The sequence below is a fragment of the Stylophora pistillata genome, chromosome 4 (genome assembly GCF_964205215.1).
Source record: "Stylophora pistillata chromosome 4, jaStyPist1.2, whole genome shotgun sequence".
NCBI classification, from domain to species: domain Eukaryota; kingdom Metazoa; phylum Cnidaria; class Anthozoa; order Scleractinia; family Pocilloporidae; genus Stylophora; species Stylophora pistillata.
The window spans coordinates 2,008,043-2,027,500 of NC_142522.1; the positions used below are offsets into that span (position 1 = coordinate 2,008,043).

At 37.3% G+C, this 19,458-nt stretch overlaps 2 protein-coding genes across 2 annotated transcripts in view; one reads left to right on the plus strand and one right to left on the minus strand.

Annotated features, from left to right (window-relative positions):
* Positions 1-380: 380 nt before the first annotated feature.
* On the minus strand, positions 381-13,713 carry LOC111340756 (uncharacterized). The gene is made up of 17 exons (XM_022947645.2): positions 13,329-13,713; positions 13,116-13,191; positions 12,934-12,984; positions 12,478-12,513; positions 11,288-11,451; positions 10,770-10,843; positions 10,506-10,598; positions 9,890-10,007; positions 9,599-9,628; positions 9,337-9,491; positions 8,768-8,958; positions 5,628-5,734; positions 4,734-4,887; positions 4,355-4,575; positions 4,210-4,250; positions 3,400-3,559; positions 381-2,734 (listed from the first exon to the last, which is right to left on the minus strand). The coding sequence occupies exons 1-17, from the start codon at positions 13,381-13,383 to the stop codon at positions 2,139-2,141; spliced, it is 2,322 nt and encodes a 773-aa protein (XP_022803380.1). The 5' UTR covers positions 13,384-13,713; the 3' UTR covers positions 381-2,138.
* A 1,350-nt stretch (positions 13,714-15,063) lies between these two features.
* LOC111340769 (protein disulfide-isomerase A3) overlaps positions 15,064-19,458 on the plus strand; it is a 14,555-nt gene continuing 10,160 nt past the window's right edge. The window contains exons 1-3 of the mRNA XM_022947665.2: positions 15,064-15,303; positions 15,384-15,471; positions 18,348-18,468. Of these exons, the coding sequence (XP_022803400.1) occupies positions 15,167-15,303; positions 15,384-15,471; positions 18,348-18,468 (346 nt within the window). The 5' untranslated portion in view covers positions 15,064-15,166. The remainder of the gene's footprint in view (positions 15,304-15,383; positions 15,472-18,347; positions 18,469-19,458) is intronic.

Consider the following 19,458-nt stretch of genomic DNA (forward strand, 5'->3'; position numbering starts at 1 on the left):
GGAAATTGTAGGAAGTGATCTGCAAGAGGGTGTTATTTAAGTAACATGACCAGCTCTTCTGGGGCAATTCATTGGTTAATGAAAGACAGCTAAAGGGGGTTGCCAACAAACCTTTGATAGGAAGGTCCACAGACCCATGCTAACCCCCCCCCCCCCCTTCCCTTTATTCAAGACAAGATGACAAAAATACCTCAAATCTGACTGGTGGTAAAGAAAACCTACAGGTCTGAAAGTAGTAGCGAGGGTCTGGACCTGTGGATCACTGCTAAAAATTAAAATTAATCGAGACTAACAAAAATGACGTAATGTAATGACAGTTCTTTTTCTGCCACTTAATGACCTACTGATACAAACATAAAACTACAACAATAAACAGAAGACACCTCAGAATAAGATTTATTATTAATTACAACACTACCACAACAGTATCTAAGGCTACACCTACTTTTAATAAAACAAAGTCTCTCTGAAAAAAAATTTTTTTTGTCAAATGTCTTTCTGTGCACCAGTAATTATGTACCCAATACTTTTGTCCACAAATATACTACAAACTATCTGGAGCTCTTTGATACCTCTTTTTCTGTAACTCGCATGGACCTTTTGTCACAGATTACATGGCTAGCAGGATTGTTTGCACAACAGTTAGATTTCCTATAGCAGCCAATTTCACTGAAGTCTTACTGATGTGCAAGGCAAGGTTAGTGGCAGTGAAACCATTCCCTAAACCTTGAAGCATACTGCAAGTTTGGTGGGACAGGAAAAAGCAAAAGGATTAATAATTAACCAAGAAAGAGCAAATCAGGATGAGGATTGAAGAGATTAGGGCAGATAACACATGAATCTAAAGTGTTAGTTTGGTAAGAAGGGGAAGTATCATGCCATGGCTAAGGAGAGTGGAGATAAACACAGATTGCATATAATTAACACGAACCTTTATTAAAATGCAGGAGATACGTCTTTTGACCTCACACACAAAGAACAATACCTCCAGCTATGTAAGCTTGCTTTGTGGTTATTTTTGGAGGTATGAAAACCACAACACTCAAGGTGAAAGTCACTGCTACTACAAGTAAACTAGAGACCACAGGAAGATCACAGAGGACAGTGTCATGTTTAAAGGATATGAACAATAAAAATCTCTTTAGTATATGTACTCGGACAATACAAAAATGTTCACTTTCAATTGAATGCAAAGGTTTTCTTGTGAACAGTCCATGTCAATCCCATGTTAAGCCTATGATATAAGTTTCCTTTTAGCTTGGAGATCATTTATATTAACTATTTAATGTCAGTTTAATTGTTTTGCTGGTAGAAAATAATCCTGTTAGAGAGTACAGTGACAGATCTTTAAGATAAAAAGTTCCTGCAAGAATGAGGTTGGATATTATGGTATCAAAAGAGAAGATGTTGTGTAAAACAGAACTAACCAAGCTAGTGTGAGGGTTCCCACAACAATGCACAGTTTAAAGGCTTATGCATATGGAAGTAAGTATATAGCTCTTGTACATTTCAAGGTTGCCGAAACACCTAGACTATTTTTTTATCACAAACAATATTAATGGTAGATACCATGGGTCCAAAAAAATAATTTGTCTAGCACTTGTTGGTTCTCTCTAAAATGAAAGTTAGATAATAAACAGTGAAATGAAGATGAGAGCATAAAGGGACTAGATAAAAATCTTCCATAATTATGGTAATCCTATTATTTAAAAAAGACAAGTTACTTACACACTTCTACAGTTTCAACAGGTCTACAGTTGTGAAATATGTTTTAGGAAATTCTTATGCAGATCTTTTGGACATCATAGTTGCTTGTTAGCTTTGTTAAATATGATAAGTCTGGTGATACCCACTGTCTCCATATTGATGCAATCCCTGTAATGACTTCATTCTCAAAGTTTTTTGGCAAATAATCTTTGCCTCTTGCTAATTACCATAATGGTTATATAACACCAGTGAAAATTATCGATCTTTTCCGTGATACATATACATTCAGCCTTCTGCATTTTCACCAACCATGAGAGATGTCAGTGGCAAATCCATTTAGGCAGATTTGACTTTGCTGCACAAACAAAGTAAAGTAAGTCCTGATTCATGTGTTTCAGTGAGTATATTTTCTACTTCTGGGCTTTATAGGGTTATTGGTAGTAATGATATCCCTGTGTAGGGCCTCGCAAGTTGGATGGGTCCCCAGGTGGTCTCATTCCAGTATACATCCCTTGTTGTGTGGCAGCATCCACCTGTGATGCAAGAGGCATTCCTCCAGGTGCTGTTGGCTTCATCTCACCTTCTCTAATAGGTCTCACCATAACATTCTGGTGTGCCCATGCTCCAGACATCATATCTCTTCCACTTACACCATCATTCATTACCTGTGGATACCCACTCTTTTGGCCAGTGTCAACTGTGTTCTTGCCAGGGGTTTGACCATTCCGAGTTGTTGTGGCACTGCCATAAACCATCATTCCAGGGGAATTCATGTCAGCCATGTTGCGTGGAATTTGTGCTCTCATAATCTCCATTGGTGACATTGGACCCATGGCTCTTTGTTGTCCTCCCATATTTCCAGGTCTCATAATAGTGGCCATGTTGCCATTCATCTGGGAAATGAGAGGGTACCCACCCTGCTGTGTTTGGCCTGGAGAAACTGCAGCAATGGCATTTCTCCGCTGAACCATGGCTGCAAGCAGACTGCCAGCTTGGCCAGCAGAAAACTCAGCACTGTCCAAGTCAACTACAAAATAACACATGAATACAACAAAAGATTTACCAACTGTTCTTTGCTTCACTCTGAGCAGTGTCATAAATACACCTTCCAGGTAAAGGAGATTCCATTGATTACCTTATCACAAACTATCTCCAGTTCATCCCCCACCCCTTTAGAGACAAGAAAAAATGCTCCTCAATTCCTCTTTTGGGTGAATTATACCTGTATGCTAGCACAATGTTTTTTACTTCCTTTTGCAAAATCTTCCATATCAATTATTACTTTTGACATATTATAAAATCTGAGGAAAAAAACAACTGGTGGCAATGTACAATCAAACTAGATAACTTGTTTCTTTATTTTTTTTAACTGAGTTGATAATGTGAATTAGCCACTGTAAAGAGTTTATCAGTTGACATTTCAAGCATTAGCCCTTCCTCATTCTGTTGCATTACCATACTATTCCATTTAATCACATTCCTCAGAAAAAAAGTTAACAGTTACAACAAATAGGAGTAGCATACAAATTCAAAGTTCGGTGAAAATAATCTTTTTGGATGAAAAAATAATTTATTTATTCCTTTTAAGTGTCAATTCATTAAAATTGACTGTATTTGCCTATCTTGTTACAGTGCTGAAAATGAAATACTTGGATCAAACATTAACCCTCAAATAGACATCTAGTGTCTTACCAGTGCCATGTTCCATGGCATGTTGAATAATTCCTGGTGGAAGTCTCTGTGTTGTTGCACTAGTTACTGGAATAACCATTGAGCCGTCAGATTTCTTGGGTACTTGAGCAGTCGGAGTGTTAGGTGAAACATTACCTCTCTTGTCAGTAAGCTCACTGGCCTGGAAAGATAACCCTTCAATTAACTCTACTGGGTATATCATGATGTTGGCCAGAGAGAAGGAGAGAAGACAGTAAAAACATTTAAGTATTAAACAAGGATACTTCCTCACTCAGCTAGTAAGGCATCTCCTCATTTCTGTGGTATAATGTGACATTTACTGTTATGACCCCTGGATGAATGGTAAAAAGGTACATTACAAATTACCTGCTAGTAACATATAACTGATACTTCACTCTTGTAAAATAAGAGGAACCTGCAGCTTGCATAAGCCTCTTGGTTACTCTACAGGTTTCCTTGCCATATGCTAAATTCTCAGTTATATCATATTGATGTATTATGTAATTCCTGTTATTTCTTGTGATGTATTGTAATAACAAAATGGCAAAATAAACAAATACACCTTGTACCCACACTAAGCTACTGCTCACTGGTACCTATTCTTACTTCTGCATGGAAAGGTTCTCTGAGACAGTAAGACCCCAAACCTGACTAGAAGTCCAGGGAGAAATTTCAGTTGAAGATAAAGAAGCCTAAATTATGCTTAATGGCACAACCAGTGAGGATGTCAGCAAAATTCTAATTTCTACACCACCACAGTCTAGTAAGTGGTGTATTTTAGAGAGCAAAAATAAATTGGGGGTTACAAACCTTAGAAAGAGCTTCCAAGCCACCTTCCAAACGTTGGGATGCTGAAAAAAAAATTATTTCCATTCAAACATGAACTTTTTTATCTATATTTTACTGTCACATTGCCATAATATTATTTAAGAATGAATTAACTTAAGTGTGTCACCTTTTGGGACTGCACCTCCTTGTGTATAAAGATGAATGGCATCATCTCGCACTGGAGCAAGCTGGGCGTGTCTCTGATACATGGACACTCCAGAGTCAGGGCTTGTTAGGTCTGTGCGAGGAGATATGTCAGAATAATCTGTACTGCCGGTCAGTGGCCCACTGCGAGTGGAGTTTATAGTTGGGCTGGACAGGTTTAGGGTGACAGGCTGCATACTGCCACTACTCAAATAGCAGAAAAGAAGAAGTAGGTTAGTAAAGGTTACCATGATTAACATCCAGTCTTTGTACAACAAGAGTTTTCCCTATGATCTAATTCAAAGTACAAGTATGTAATCTAACTTGAGCTCCTATAATGTAAATGGATTATATGTACTCACGGTTGACCACGGCAGTTAGTGCAAACAATGTATTCTGCTTCATCAGTGTAAGGATTCTGAAAACTGTGACAGCTTGTTCGTAGCCACACCCAGCTGCCATCCTTGGCACGGAATCTATACCTCACAGAAAGTGTTTGTCCCTTCAGTTTCATTACTGCAATCATAAAATAATGCTAGTTGAGAAAAGGACTAGACTTGGTACAGGTTACATATGAAACCAATCAGTGATTTTGTTCCATTAATACAACCTTAAAATAAACTATCCAAAGAAGTTGTTTCCTAGTGTTTCTCTGCCATACAGTTTTTTTTTTTTTTTTTAAGACCAAACTTTATCAAAATGAAAACTAAATTTCTTGGTGATACACCAAACTCTTAATTCATTAATCTTGTACTGCATCCACAAATACCAAACAATGATTATTCCTAGTGACCCAAGGAAGCAATTTAAATCATATGTACATTACACTACCTCCAAGTTAGCTCAATTGATTAGAGCGCCGGACTGTTGAACGGGAGGTTGAGGGTTTGAGCCCCGGCAAAGTCTTAAAATACTGAGGAGGCTGTGCTACCTTTCTATAATATCAAGAAATGGATCTAGACTTTCTAGTCTTCTCATGTAAGGACGAATAAACCATAAGTCCAGTCTCCTGCATTTATTAATTAGTTAATTTGTTAGGCAGGGGACGTTAAAGAACCCACTCATGAGATTACTGTAATGTGGTCTGGCCTGTTTACTGGGAGTTGGGGGTAGGGGACCTTTATATGGATAACCTCATGGTCCACCTTTTCAAATATGTATCGTGTATTTGAATAAAGTAGTATTATTATATGTCAAGTTAATTTGAGGTAAATTATTTGTGAACATTCTACATTCTGGTTTTGTAACAGAAGTACCTTGTTGATAACTTTCCATCATATGTTCCAGGTCATCAGGATGGAAAAAGTCATAACACACTTCATTCAAAAGTTCTTGGGGTTTGTACCCTAGCACATCTGAAACTCTAGAAGACAAAACATTTAGCAATTTCTTGTTAAAAAAAATTTTACTTAAGAATTTTCAGAGATCAAATCTCTCTCACAAGTTCCTTACTGAAGAGAAAAAAAAATGCAAAAAAGTAAAACAGGAACACAAGTAAAGAAGCCATTGGAAATTTTTTTTTCACACACTCATTACTACAGTGTTCTAGTTACTTTACAATGTAACTGCCCTTCTCCCTTTAGTAGACCCACCAATGCACTTTAACATACAGTTGACTCTCAATAATTCAACTTAAACTCCTGTTAACTTGAAAGTTCAAATTATTGCAAGTCAAGTGTACTTTGAATTTTGATAAGATCAATGCGAGATTAATTTATTCTTGCACTTTCAATGTTTTAAACATTTTAGCATATATATATATTTAGGAACTGCTGTTATTAGGCATATTATGTTTTGACCGTGATTACTTGAATTTGAAATATTTCAAAGGAATTGTTCATTTGACTTATGATAGGTCAAGGTGTTTATTTTCCTTTTGTTATTCAAACCTTCCTTTTTTTTAAGAATTAGCATATATATATATACATTCTTGAACTTGATTTGAATGTATTTCAAAGAGCGCTCAACTCTTAGAGGAGCATTGATAATTATAACAAACTGGTTCAAGACTTCAGGGGTAGTTCAACGTTTTATTATGACAGCTCTGTTTTGTATGGTCGAAAATGACCACACCCATCAAGTAATTTCAACGATTGACCATTAACTTACAATGACTCAGGGTTTTCCTTTTCGGCCGGCGACCGGCGATTTTCGCCGCCTGCGAACGGCTCCGTCGCCGGCGACTAAAAGAGTCCTTGCTGTTATATAATTTAAAATATTTGAGATAAATAATAAACACTTTGTATGTTGTCTGACAATGACGTATAAGAAACGGAAATCGATAAAAAGTACATATTTCAGCAAAAAACGAAGTAGAATTTTTGCGCGTGTACTGGTACGTGACATTCAGTACAAGTTTGCGCGGTCAAGTCATGTATCACTGGCATCCCTTCAAGCTTAAAGATACGTAAATTATTCAATTTTTGCATTTAAATAAATTACTATTTGAAAGGTCGATTATCTTCTTGATTTATCCGCTTTTAACTGTTTTAGTTAGAACAGATATACTTTAACTACGAACTACTTATTCTCACTAAGCCAAAGCATCACAAATATTATCTTGGGCCAAGTCCGAAGTAAAGTAAGTCTCAGGCGATCGTGTGGGATGCAATTAATTGCGAAATATTTTCTGTGATGTTCGTATTTTTGTTTACCTTTGATTTCTGTGTCAATATATCTTTATGTGAAATTCTTCCAGATCGATTCGAGTGTTGTTTTACATTAATATTTATAAGCAATGTGCCCGGTATTGCCAATCAACGTGCTAGAAAAGGGCTGCATTTTATCAAATACATTGTCATTTCTTGTGTTGTTAAGCCTGTTCATTTCCTTAATTTAAGCACCCAAAATGCACCAGATTGCATCTCAGAGCGCTCAAATGTTTAAAATTTCCCGGGGGGGGGGGGGGCATGCCCCCGGACCCCCCTAGTTGTTTGCGCCTTCGCCACTCAGGCTGGGCGCTACTCGCCCAAATTGTCTCCGCCTGCTTCCCTTTCATCCGACTTCAACTTTCTTTGAAAAGGAAAACCCTGATGACTGGTTATAAAAGCTGGAATACGGTTGCTAGGAGATATAAAAACAATGCTACTTTTCCATATAAGACATGTGACTGGTATGTATAATTTCGGAGATTGTTACTTTATTATGAAGTTTTTAAGGAGGTAACTGTTTCTATGAGGGCATGAACTTGCTAGCTTACTTCGCTTGTTTAGACTGCAAAGTTCCTTTTTACATTCCTTTTCATGATCATATGTAAAAAGGAACTTTGCAGTCTAAACAAGCGAAATGAGTTAGAAAGTTCATGCCCTCATAGAAACAGATACCTCCTTAAAAACTTCATAATAAAGTAACAATCTCCGAAATTATACATACCAGTCACATGTCTTATATGGAAAAGTAGCATTGTTTTTATATCTCCTAGCAACTGTATTCCAGCTTTTATAGCCAGTCACTGTAAGTTAACGGTCGATCGTTGAAACTACCTGACGAGTGTGGTCATTTTCGACCATACGAAACAGAGCTGTCGTAATAAAACGATGAACTACCTCTTCCGTCTTGAACCAGTTTGTTATAATTATAGATATATATATATATAATTAATATTATGAGAGGAAAAAAGGACGTAACTACATTTCCCGACAAGCCTGTTTCGTGAATCGCTTCACTCTTCAGGGGTTAAACCCCTGAAGAGTGAAGCGATTCACGAAACAGGCTTGTCGGGAAATGTAGTTACGTCCTTTTTTCCTCTCATAATATTTATTCTGCTCTGCTTCAACGTATTGAGCACTGTTCCACGCGAAAATCGACTTGCAGACTTCCTATATATATAATTATATATATATAATTATATATATATAATTATATATATATAATTATATATATATAATTATATATATTTATATATATTTATATATATTATATATAATTATATATATATAATTATATATATAGGCCCAGATTATAATTATATATAATCTGGGCCTCATATATATATACATGAGGCCCAGAAGGCCGAAACAGTACTGTCTGCAGTTAGATATAGCTCCTTGGCATACAAAGCTCTGCTTTCGTGTCCAAATTGAGCACTGTGGGATGAGTCATCGCCGCTAGCATTGTGCATAGCTCACTAGGCTCTTCTAGTTTGAGCACTCTGGCATGGCTTAGACAATACCACAAGTGTGGGATCGTTTGGGGATCCATATTGGTTCTCCCCCATCCTAGCATCAACACTGCACTGATGAGGCCCAGAAGGCGGAAACAGTACTGTCTGCAGTTAGTTATATATACATGTATTTTATTTTTCTCTTTTTGTTGTACCTGATTATTTGGATGTGACCGGAATAAAAAGAAGCAGAAGTTTGTTTTAATCATGTAAAAACTTTAGATGTACCCCTACCTCTGGTCAACAAAAGTAAATTTGCCATCCAAGCTGTGCCTAGAGATAAATTCTGTCACAGGTGGGGAATCCAACAAGTCAGAACTCTGTGGCATACTTGTAGGCTGAAGTTTTCCAATAGTTACCAAACAGCTGTTCTCTGAGGCATCTGCATCTCCTGGTGCACATACAGCAGTGCTGCCTCCAAAAGACTGTTGTGATGGAACATAATATATTATCTTCCTGTTTGACATATAGCCTTTGAGGAAATAGGAAGGAGAGGAAAGGGGTGGAAGGGGAGGGTGGGTGGGTGACTGGCACGCACTTCTACTTTTATTATCACCTAACAATCACATATTATGGTCACAAGAATAAAGAACTTGATCACCAACCAAAAAAAGCCCTTGATTGTTAACCAAATTCTCTGCATCAGCACCTTAGAGAACAGTATGGAGAATATGCATACTGATCTGAGGGTGTCAGGGGTCAACTACTAAAATCAGGCAAGAAGTTTAAGCAATTAGGAGGATATAAAAGTTCATTTGAAGATGTGAATCTTTACATTCTCATTTTAATTCATGGCCCCATACCTTAATATAACCAGTGCAGTGCACAATGGCATATTCATCATCTTGTAGCTTTAAACGATTGTCCTTCCCCCTTGCAACATTCTCACTCTCTTCTTTTCCACATCTCATGCGACAAATGAAGTTTCTTCTTGAGTTGGAATACATTCTTGACAGAGCTAAACAAAGCAAAGGGAAACAGAAATTGGTTTTTGTCAACAACACTTGAAGGGACAGAAAATTGAGTTATATCCATTTTCAACACTACTACAAAAAGTCTCCCTACCTCCATGGCTGTCCTTTTTCACACTTCCAGCTATACGGAAGATGAAAAAAATGAAGGCAAAAAAATCATTAACAATAAATAGTGTAGAAATAAAAAGTATCAAATCAATGCAACAAAGATTTGGAAATTTGAAGACCACTCGCAAAGATGTCACCAACATCATCTGACTTTTACCAAAGAACTACTTTGATAATGGCATTGTATTAACCTAAGGACTTGATCTGCTATACATTACTAAGGACTTGATCTGCTATACATTACTAAGGACTTGATCTGCTATACATTACTTACTCTTCAAGTCAAGGACCCTTCCTGCATCAGGGGACTCTGTAGCAGATAACTGGTCTTTTATTTTCTCTGTATCATCAGGATGGACAAGGTCAAAAATTTCCTGATTCATCCAAGCACTCTGTAAAACACAACAAACAAATAATAAAACAAACCTGAAAAATATCAAGTTTACCCCTGAAAAAAAAATAGGTAAAATAAAACACTCTTGGTTGCCAAGGGGCCATTTGCAAACTGGGGAGGAGACTTTGCAGGAAATGCTGTTAAATCTCCACAGTTTGTTAGGTTACTAATTTACATCCCTGGTCAACAAGGGACAAGTTGTGAAAATTAAATGTTTTGCCAAAAAACACAACCTAGTGACCATTTTGCCATTTGCCAAAAACACAACCGAATGACCCAACAAGGCCTTGAACCTGCACCAGTTGACCAAGAGTCTGTTGTGCTAACATCTGGTCACTAACAATGAAATTACAGGGAAAAAAAACATGGTTCCATTCCCTTCATAAATGATACCACATTCAATTGAGCTTTTGTTGTTTAGTCTATTATTGTTTACAATGTTCACCTAATGAGTTGCTATTTGTTTATATAACTGACAACAAAATTTGGAGATTACCTGAGGTTGGTTAAGGACTGGAGTTATAGAGTCTGAAACATACACCACAGTTCCAGTGCGGCAATTCACAACAAACAAGAAACCATCTGCTGCCTGTGAACATGAACAAGTTTGCAAGTTTGTCTTTTAATACTTTAGCCTTAAACATGTCTCCATCTTCAAGAAGATGCAAGTACAATGTAATTATGCTTCCTCCTTATAACACACATGCTAAATTTAACAATGAAAAACTTTTGTATTTTGAATCAAAAACTTAAGCCCTACCTCTAATATAAGGTGCTTAAGTTCTTGATCTGAGAGAAATGAAGGCTTGTATGATACATCACTAGGACCTTGGCCTTTAGACAAGAAAAAAAAAAAACACTTTATTAAATATGATCAGAAGACAACTAAAACCTCTAGACAAGAAAAAAAAACAGTTTATTTAATATGATCAGAAGACAACTAAAACAGTCTTTCAAAACAGTCTTTAAAATAAAACTAAAAAAACTAGCAGCAAGATCAAACCTAGTAGTAAATGTCAACATGTACAGTGGAGACCAAGAATTAAAGTTGTCATGATGTGATTGGCATTGCTTCTTTAACTTCCAGTTTATCTCAACCCATAAGAATAGGTAACTTTTCACATTTTGTTCCAACTTGGAAATGAACATCACTGTATCCAATAAATTGTCATACACAGGATTATTCTCTCCGCATGAAACAGAAACCAATCAAGGCACACTCTTGGTTTTTTAATATTACTCACAGACTGAAAACACACATGATTTGTTGTAACATACCTGGTCCTCTGAGAGATTTCATATAGTTCACAGCCATTCGAAGCACAGTGAGTTTATCTGGTTTGCGAGCCAATCCATTACACGATGGTACCATATCAGATAACTCGTTTATATAAGCATTCATTTTATTCCTTCTTCGCCTCTCAATCTCACTATGGTTCTCCCTGTACAAAGAAAGAGTTATAGGGAGATTACTGGCCAGGTAACAAAGGCAAAAGCTACAACATGACATAAAGTACAGCTCTTAATACATGCACACAAGTCAAACTACATATATAATCAAAAGGAAGAGGGGATTGAAAGTTTCGGTCGTAAACTGAAGGGGGGTGGTGAGATGCAATCTAGCTCTTTGACCAGCAGCTTCCATTTAAAATTTACTTTGACCACATCAGACCAAGGGTGAGGCTAATGAAAACTTAAAATTAATTGGGGACAATTTGACTCCTAGTTACATTAGTGAGTTGAGCACAAAATGGTGTGCATTCCCAAGATACTATACAAGTTTTATCTCACTGATGTGGCTAAATTTTTTAAGAGGAAAGAAATTGGTAGGTTTGTCTGTTTTCTGAATGATGATCAATCAGCTGAAAGTGATTCTGTATACTACATTCCTTTCACACAGACCAAAAAAAAATTATACATAAAAAAAATCACAAGTTTATGTTTAGTTAGTATGACAGTGCTCAAGAATATTGGGTAATAGTTTTACTTAAATTTACCCTCATATATTTACCAGGCAAACAAATTGCCAACCAGATTGTTTCACAAGTACATTCTATGCGAAAGTATAAGGAACTCTCGATTACAACACCAATAAGTTCTTAAAAGTAGTTTAAGTGTAGTTTCGTCAAGTTCTATTTTTTAACAGAGACTGTTCTATGATAAGGAAAATTGCATTGCAAATGTCTTGACAAAAAAATTGAAAACATCTGCGAGAGGAAACGGAATAAAAGAACATCTTACCACCGGCTTTTAAAATTACAGCTAACAATGCAAACGTTTATGGTAAAAGTGTGTTCGATTGCCATAAATGATATATACATATATATAAATATGTATATAAGGAAAAGAGAATTACGAGTCGTTTACAATAAAATGGTTTTGGTAGCTTCGAAAATGTTTGCTGAAATAAAAACGTGGATGGTAGTTACCAAAATCATGTACGTGACTAAAAAAAAGAAACTAAATACCTTGCAAACTTCTCTTTGTTAGACTCGTCCGACGTTCTGTAAACATTAAAAGAAGGTTTATTAAAATAAAACACTATTACGCATGTTGCACTTGAAGCTTGAGGAAATATCTTTGCCTAGAGATCGGGCGTAACTTTCGTTACAAACAAGAGATTTGCTACTAAACAAACGACATGTTCTGTAACGTTGAAATCACGACCGCTGCCCGACTTTGGTCAAAATAATATAGACTACATTAACCAAAAGTGCAAGTTTCGATCGAAAGGCAAACAATCATAGGAAATAGATAAACTTGAGTAATTCAATGTCAAAACAAGCATTCGCCCGCTGAGTCCTTTGTTTTCAACGTCCCTCCTGCCGAACTTACGACCTAATTATTCTGAATTATCACAACTCTTTCACTGCACATCAAAGTTCAGACACTTCCTGTGGAGAAAATGGTCAATTTTTCATTACCTGGGCATTTTTTGATCACCCTTTTCGAGATCATCATCATCCGAGTCTTCCCTGTACGGTGCAAAAAGTAGGAATGTTTGAGAAGACGTTGAAATAACGCACACCACAACCAACCCTGGCCAGACATAGAATACGTCATAACTCAATACACGTTTCGTTCGAAGCCCACAAGTAAAACTCACTCTTTGATCATGAAGGACTGATTGGCTTTTCTCTTTCGAAGTCTACCATGGGAAGACTTGTCCTGTATTCCATCATCTGAGCAACAAGCACACAAATTAATTGCCTTCTGCATAAGAATCAACGCCATAAGCCTGCTTGTGTATGCAGGCATCACTACAAATTTGTTAGCAGTTTACATATTTTGCAGAATCATCTCTCTCAGATTTACTCACCATCGTCGTTATAATCGTCCATTTTGGACGGGTCGAAGTCGTCTAGTGAATCCATTTTGGCTGCTGTTAGTTACACTTACACATTAGCAATAAGTTGGAGTTCCAAGCGAGTGAATCGGCAGACAACCATGAAAAGAGTCTACCTTAGTATCATGGCGGCATCCCAGCAAATAGTTTCTGCAAGCCTCCTTTGGATAACAGCCCGACCAAATTACCTCCGAATGCGACAAAAACCTGTAACAATTTCACAAAATAACAGCTGGAGCGAAATGATACTCTGTGGCAGGAGTCTTTCGATAAAGGAAGACAATCCCAGACTGGAAATTCACTATGCAACGCACTAACGACCAGACAATCAATTCAGTACTTAGCCAGACTCAAGCGCAGCTTCTTCGATATGCAGCCAATCACAAAGTCTTTTAGATGTGTTTTGTTCTTTCTGACACCTAATTGCCCTAAATAACCAATGGTAAGACGTGTTAGAATTGACACCGGTGAGGAAGAAAACATAAAGCCATTCGAAAATGATAATAACAAGGCCTTAATCATGAGTGCGTCAACTAGCCAACTAAAGCAGCTCTTATAATAAGAATTATAGAAACTGTTTCAACAGCTGTCTTCTTTGCTCTATCAAGCGTAAACAACACAGATTCGACTTTTTCTGTTTGGAAAGGAAGCGTTTTGTTTACCAAAATAATTTACGAGAGTTAGGCAAGATCTATGATAAAATAACAGAGATGCTTTGCATATCAGTAAATAAAAAATTAGCCGAGTGTGCTGCAAGAACAACTCAGTAAAGAACTATATTTTATAATGTGACCCCACTACCCGTTCGAAGTCACGCCTGCGTAGTTAGCGTAGAAGACTGGGTTCTGACAAGACGTGACTCTTAACACAACAGAAGCAGCTAGCGGCACTAATTTTTCGAATAAATTTCACATGTGACCCTGCTACCCGTTCAAGGGTCACGCCTGCGTAGCTAGCGTAGGAGACTGGGTTCTTACAAGACGTGACTCTTTACACGGTGGTTCGTGGAAATGCGTCACAGCTACCCAACAGAAGCAGCAAGCGGCACTAGTTTTTCTACTAAATTTCAAATGTAATGCCCTCAGTGTTTCGAATGTCGAGACAATAGATTCGGAACTAGTTAGTATTAGAGCTTTCACATCAGAAAGCAGAATAGCACACGACAGAAGGGCTAGCTCTCCAAACGTCACGCCTAGGAGCTTCAAGTTGACAACTTAAACAAAGGCCAATCATGACATGGTCAGCAGTTGATAAAAACGAATTATCTTGCGATACCCTCCACAGACGCAGCACCACAGTTTGTTAGGAAACTTACCCCCTTTATTCATCTGATGTAAGAAGAGGGCGAGTAAATTATCTACCAACTTTGATTCGTTTAATACCGTCCGTCTATTATGATCCGAAAAAGCCAATAATGCGATCACAATAACAGATAAATTAGGGGATAAAGGACCGCCCTCACTTTTTAGTGGAGGGAAATCTAGGGAGATGGGGAGAGGAAAAGCTTCGCTGTGTATGTTGTAATTTAAGCAGGTTTCGGCACCGCATTTTCTTCGCGTAGAAAACTATTTCGTATTTTGCGGGCTGAAATGCTTCAACGTGATTGTCACGTTTCTAGGAGAAATTATGCGCCAATCACAATTCGACAAAACTCAAGGAACCATTAAACACGTGTACATTATAAACCAATCACAGCCCGCCAACGCAGTTCATTGAGAGTTGTCAAATTCAACGTGTATATTGCACCTCACGTTACAGCTGTTTATTTCTTCCATGTTCCGTGTTGCTTCGTTTCAAAATTCTCCGCCATAATGTTGATTTCCACAATTTTAATCTCTCTATTTGCATCGGTGGCTCTCTGTTCAGATGTCATTGAGCTCACCGATAGCAGTTTTGCATCCGGTGTAAAAGACAAGGATATTATGCTTGTAGAATTCTTCGCCCCGTGGTAAGAATTTGTACAGTTGTTGATCATCATTAGATTGATACGCACAGCTTGCGAACATTTTAATTTTTCTTCATAAACAGGTGTGGACACTGTAAGAAACTCGCTCCCGAGTACGAGACTGCGGCTACAAAACTAAAGAAAGAAGACCCGCCAATACCACTTGCCAAGGTACAGCTTCATCGTCAATTTCACTCTTCCGTTACTTCGTTTCCTACCCACTGTAGATCCAAATCAATCTCGCGTATTGATTTTATTGAATGAATTTAAACGTGCGGGTAATATAACTATTGTCTGTTTTGTTTGTTGATGACTTATTTGTTCCGTGCAGCTGAATATGATTTTAATGGTCTTGAAGCACCAGAATCCCTTGAGATTAAGACCCAAACAGCTGAAAATTGTTGATGCGCGCCGTTTAGTTGAAATTCTCTGCACTATGATAATGAGAGAAATGGAATATTCCCAATTTATGCTTGTTAGATGTGGTCAAACTGTCGAAGTATCTTGGAAAAGTAAAAAAATAATCGCACGTTTACATTCAGGTTTTGTGTAATTAATTATTGAGTACATCACCCTGGTTATATATAATACATTCTCACGGTTCGAATCTCTGGTTTTAAACGAAATTGTATGTGCCAGTTTCTACACCTGACTTGCTTTTGGGATATGTAAATGCAGGCAAGATAATTAAGACATTGAGATACCATTTTCTAACCTCCAAAAAAAAAAATAAAATAAAGGAAGTATGAGTGCACTGCAAATTAGTCTAAGTTGACTCAACTGTTTGACAGTGAAGATGAAGCTGGATTAATTATTCAACCTAATTGTTTGAGTATATCAACAAAGTTGAAATGGTAAATTGGCCACCGGTACAATTATAAAAGCTGATGTTTCGAGCGTTAGCCCTTCATCAGAGTGAATAGAGGAATTGTGGGTTGTGTGTGCTTTTAAAGGCAGAAAATGGAGCTACGTGATTGGTGGGAACATGGCAACGAGAAAAACACGAATAAATTAATGGAATGATGTGCACCTCTGCCAATGTAATCTATTGCATAACTTGCACTTATTGCAAAAAGATTTACATCGGCGAAACAGGCAGAAGAGTAGGTGACCGATTCCAAGAACACCTTCGCAATGTGGAGAGGAATGACAAAGACACATTGAAACCATTCGCTAGACATTTCAAGTTACCTAATCATTCTAAGCAACATATGGCAATCTGCGGTCTTTCCTTACACTTAGGTAGCATGGAAAGCCGTAAAACTCTTGAACAAAAGCTCATCTTTCAAACTGGCAGTCTAAATCCCACAGGTACCAACCAACGCTTTTCATTCCACTAATTTATTCGTGTTTTTCTCGTTGCCATGTTCCCATCAATTACTTAGCTCTATTTTCTGCCTTTAAAAGCACACACAACCCACAATTCCTCTATTCGCTCCAACGAAGGGCTAACGCTCGAAATGTCAGCTTTTGTAATCGTTACGGTGGCCAATTTACCACTTCAACTTTGTTGATATATATATCCAAATTATTTCGTTACCCCCACCGACGCAGCCCCAAACAGTTTCTTTAGAAACTATCAGCCCTAATTCTTTGAGCATGATTTTTAAGTGATACTTATATGATTTAAAGAGGAGCTGTATTTTTATTTAGAATTTAAGCTTGGTGTTATAACCACCTTTTGAAGGTTGATGACAGCAAAATACACCTGCTTTATTAACCAAGTGTGAGGTCAAAATGGCTGGATATTGGCCAAGTTCTTTTTTTGTATTTTTATGGGCTGAGACAAACTTGAGGTCCATAAAAATGCAAAAAAAAGATTGAGGTTAATATCCAGCCATCTTGACTGCATAAGCTTGGTTAATAAAGGATTTATTATATTGCCAAAAGATTTTGCTTTATTAAGAATTAAGAATGACTTGTTTACTTTGAGAGTTAGGAAAGAAAGCCAATTGTGTTGTAGCACAACAAACTCACTAGAGTTGTTTCTGTTTTCTTTGTTTTGACTATCTTCTGTTGCTTTTTGCATTTCCATCACCGAAATTGTCCAAGAATTAGGAAGATAGTTCTAATTCTAGCTTTTTCATGTGCAGGATCAATACGGGCAATCTTGAGTGGGCAAGATGGGCCCATCTTGCCCACTTGGGTAGCCAATCAGAACATAGGATTCACTTCACCTTTCCCACATGTGCTATGAGTGCTGTAATAATAGATAACTATCAACCAATCAGAGTGCAGATTATGATCATCCGCTGAAGATTAATCATACTAAAATTGTCAAACAGCTGTAGTGATGTTACTTTCCTTGGCAGTCATTTTTGGATTTGTCGCGCAAAACTCTCCTCCATTGGTTGGGAAAGATTGTTAGAGTGAAGTGACCACTGAATCACTGCAAAGGAGACTTGTGGTGACACTCAGCTTTATTGTCCAATCACACTCAATAGAGTGCAAATAATGCCTGAGATGAGTAAAAATATCACTCGGTATTTACACTCTAGAGAACTGGTTAGACAGGTTTTCCTGCATCATGCAAGCGATGAATTGGATGGAAGTTACAAAAAATGGGGGACAATTTAAATAATTTTTATGACGACAAAGAGTCGGAATGGCTGGCGAATATTGATCCAAGTTTATTAGATAAATGGAATAAAGAGAAGCAGTTAGGCAAAAATAAAATTTCATTATTTACTGAAGAAAATAGGAACAGCAACACGACAATGCACTAATTCCATTCTGCTTTGCGGTATACTTTTGTCGCACATTCCCTGTAACTAAATATCCACAAAATTCGTCCCCACTGAAATAGTAATTTAGCGTGTTGGATATTAAATAACTTATTAGATGTTTGGTGCGTCATATCGCTGATACGTATTGTAATGCAGCACAACTTGTAAAAATACTCAGCAATACTACACAACAAAACATCTAATAACTCCAGTCAAGGAGGTAATATAGCATGGGTGTGGAACAAGAGGTCACATGACCTTATAGCTGTTACATTATTGGATGAATGCTGCAATTTTCTTTTTAATTTACACCTGTTATAGGTTGACTGCACTGAGGCAGGGAAAGATTCTTGTAGTAAATATGGTGTCAGTGGTTATCCTACACTCAAGATTTTTCGCAATGGAGAAATGTCAAAGGATTATGATGGACCTCGTGATTCTGGTAAGTTTTGATAAATATAAAAGTTAATTAACTCAATGGATAGAACGCTGGACTGTTGTGTGGGAGGTCGAGGGTTTGAGCCCCGGCCAGACCAACACTCGAGGTCTTAAAATAATTGAGAAGAATATGCTGCCTTTCTATAATATCAAGAAATGGTTAGATATTCTAGTCTTCTTGGATAGGGATGAATAAATGGAGGTCCCGTCTCCTGCAGGGTTAGGGGTAGGAGACATTAATTTCCCATGCACAAGATTACTGTGTGATGGATGTCCTCCCCTGGGGTGGGATGGGTGGGTTACTGGGCCCGCAGTGATTGGCACAAAGCTGTTGCGGTTTCCCTGCCTGTCGGCAAATCTTGAAAATAAATAAATAGTGATGATATTAATTTTTGGCTTTTAAAGAAATTGTCTTTTTTTTTTAAAAATATTTTTGGGATAAGAGTGACTTTAAAGCAAGTATGTATTCCTCTCAGGTAAAAAGACTGCCATAAACACTAGCAGATGAGCAGCACCCCCAGTTTGGCAACTCATTTTGGAAAAAAAGCTCTAGAAAAGAAATCACAATTAGAGTTTTGGGAGAGTTGTTTTATATTGGTTACTTCATTGAACATACATCAGGATGCGCTTAAAACAACTTTGAAAACTGAGAATACTTTGAATTCATACCTATAATTTTTAGCTGCAATGGCTTAGAATCACCTTTACTGACTTAGACTTCCATTTGATCTAAAAATTACGTGGAATTGTAAGGTAATTATTAAGCAAGAACACATGTTGCTGGTATAATTGTCATATAATAGAATTACCATTCAGGACCAGAACAATTTGGAATTTATTTATTAGGGATACCTGCTTCATGAAACCTGACTACGACCTACTTGCTAGAAGGAGGTGTTTGTTTTTTCCACGACACTGCAACTGAATCAACATTTTGCAAGAGCATTAGTCATTTCTTTGACTTTTTTTTTTTTATGCAAGTCTATTTTAACCC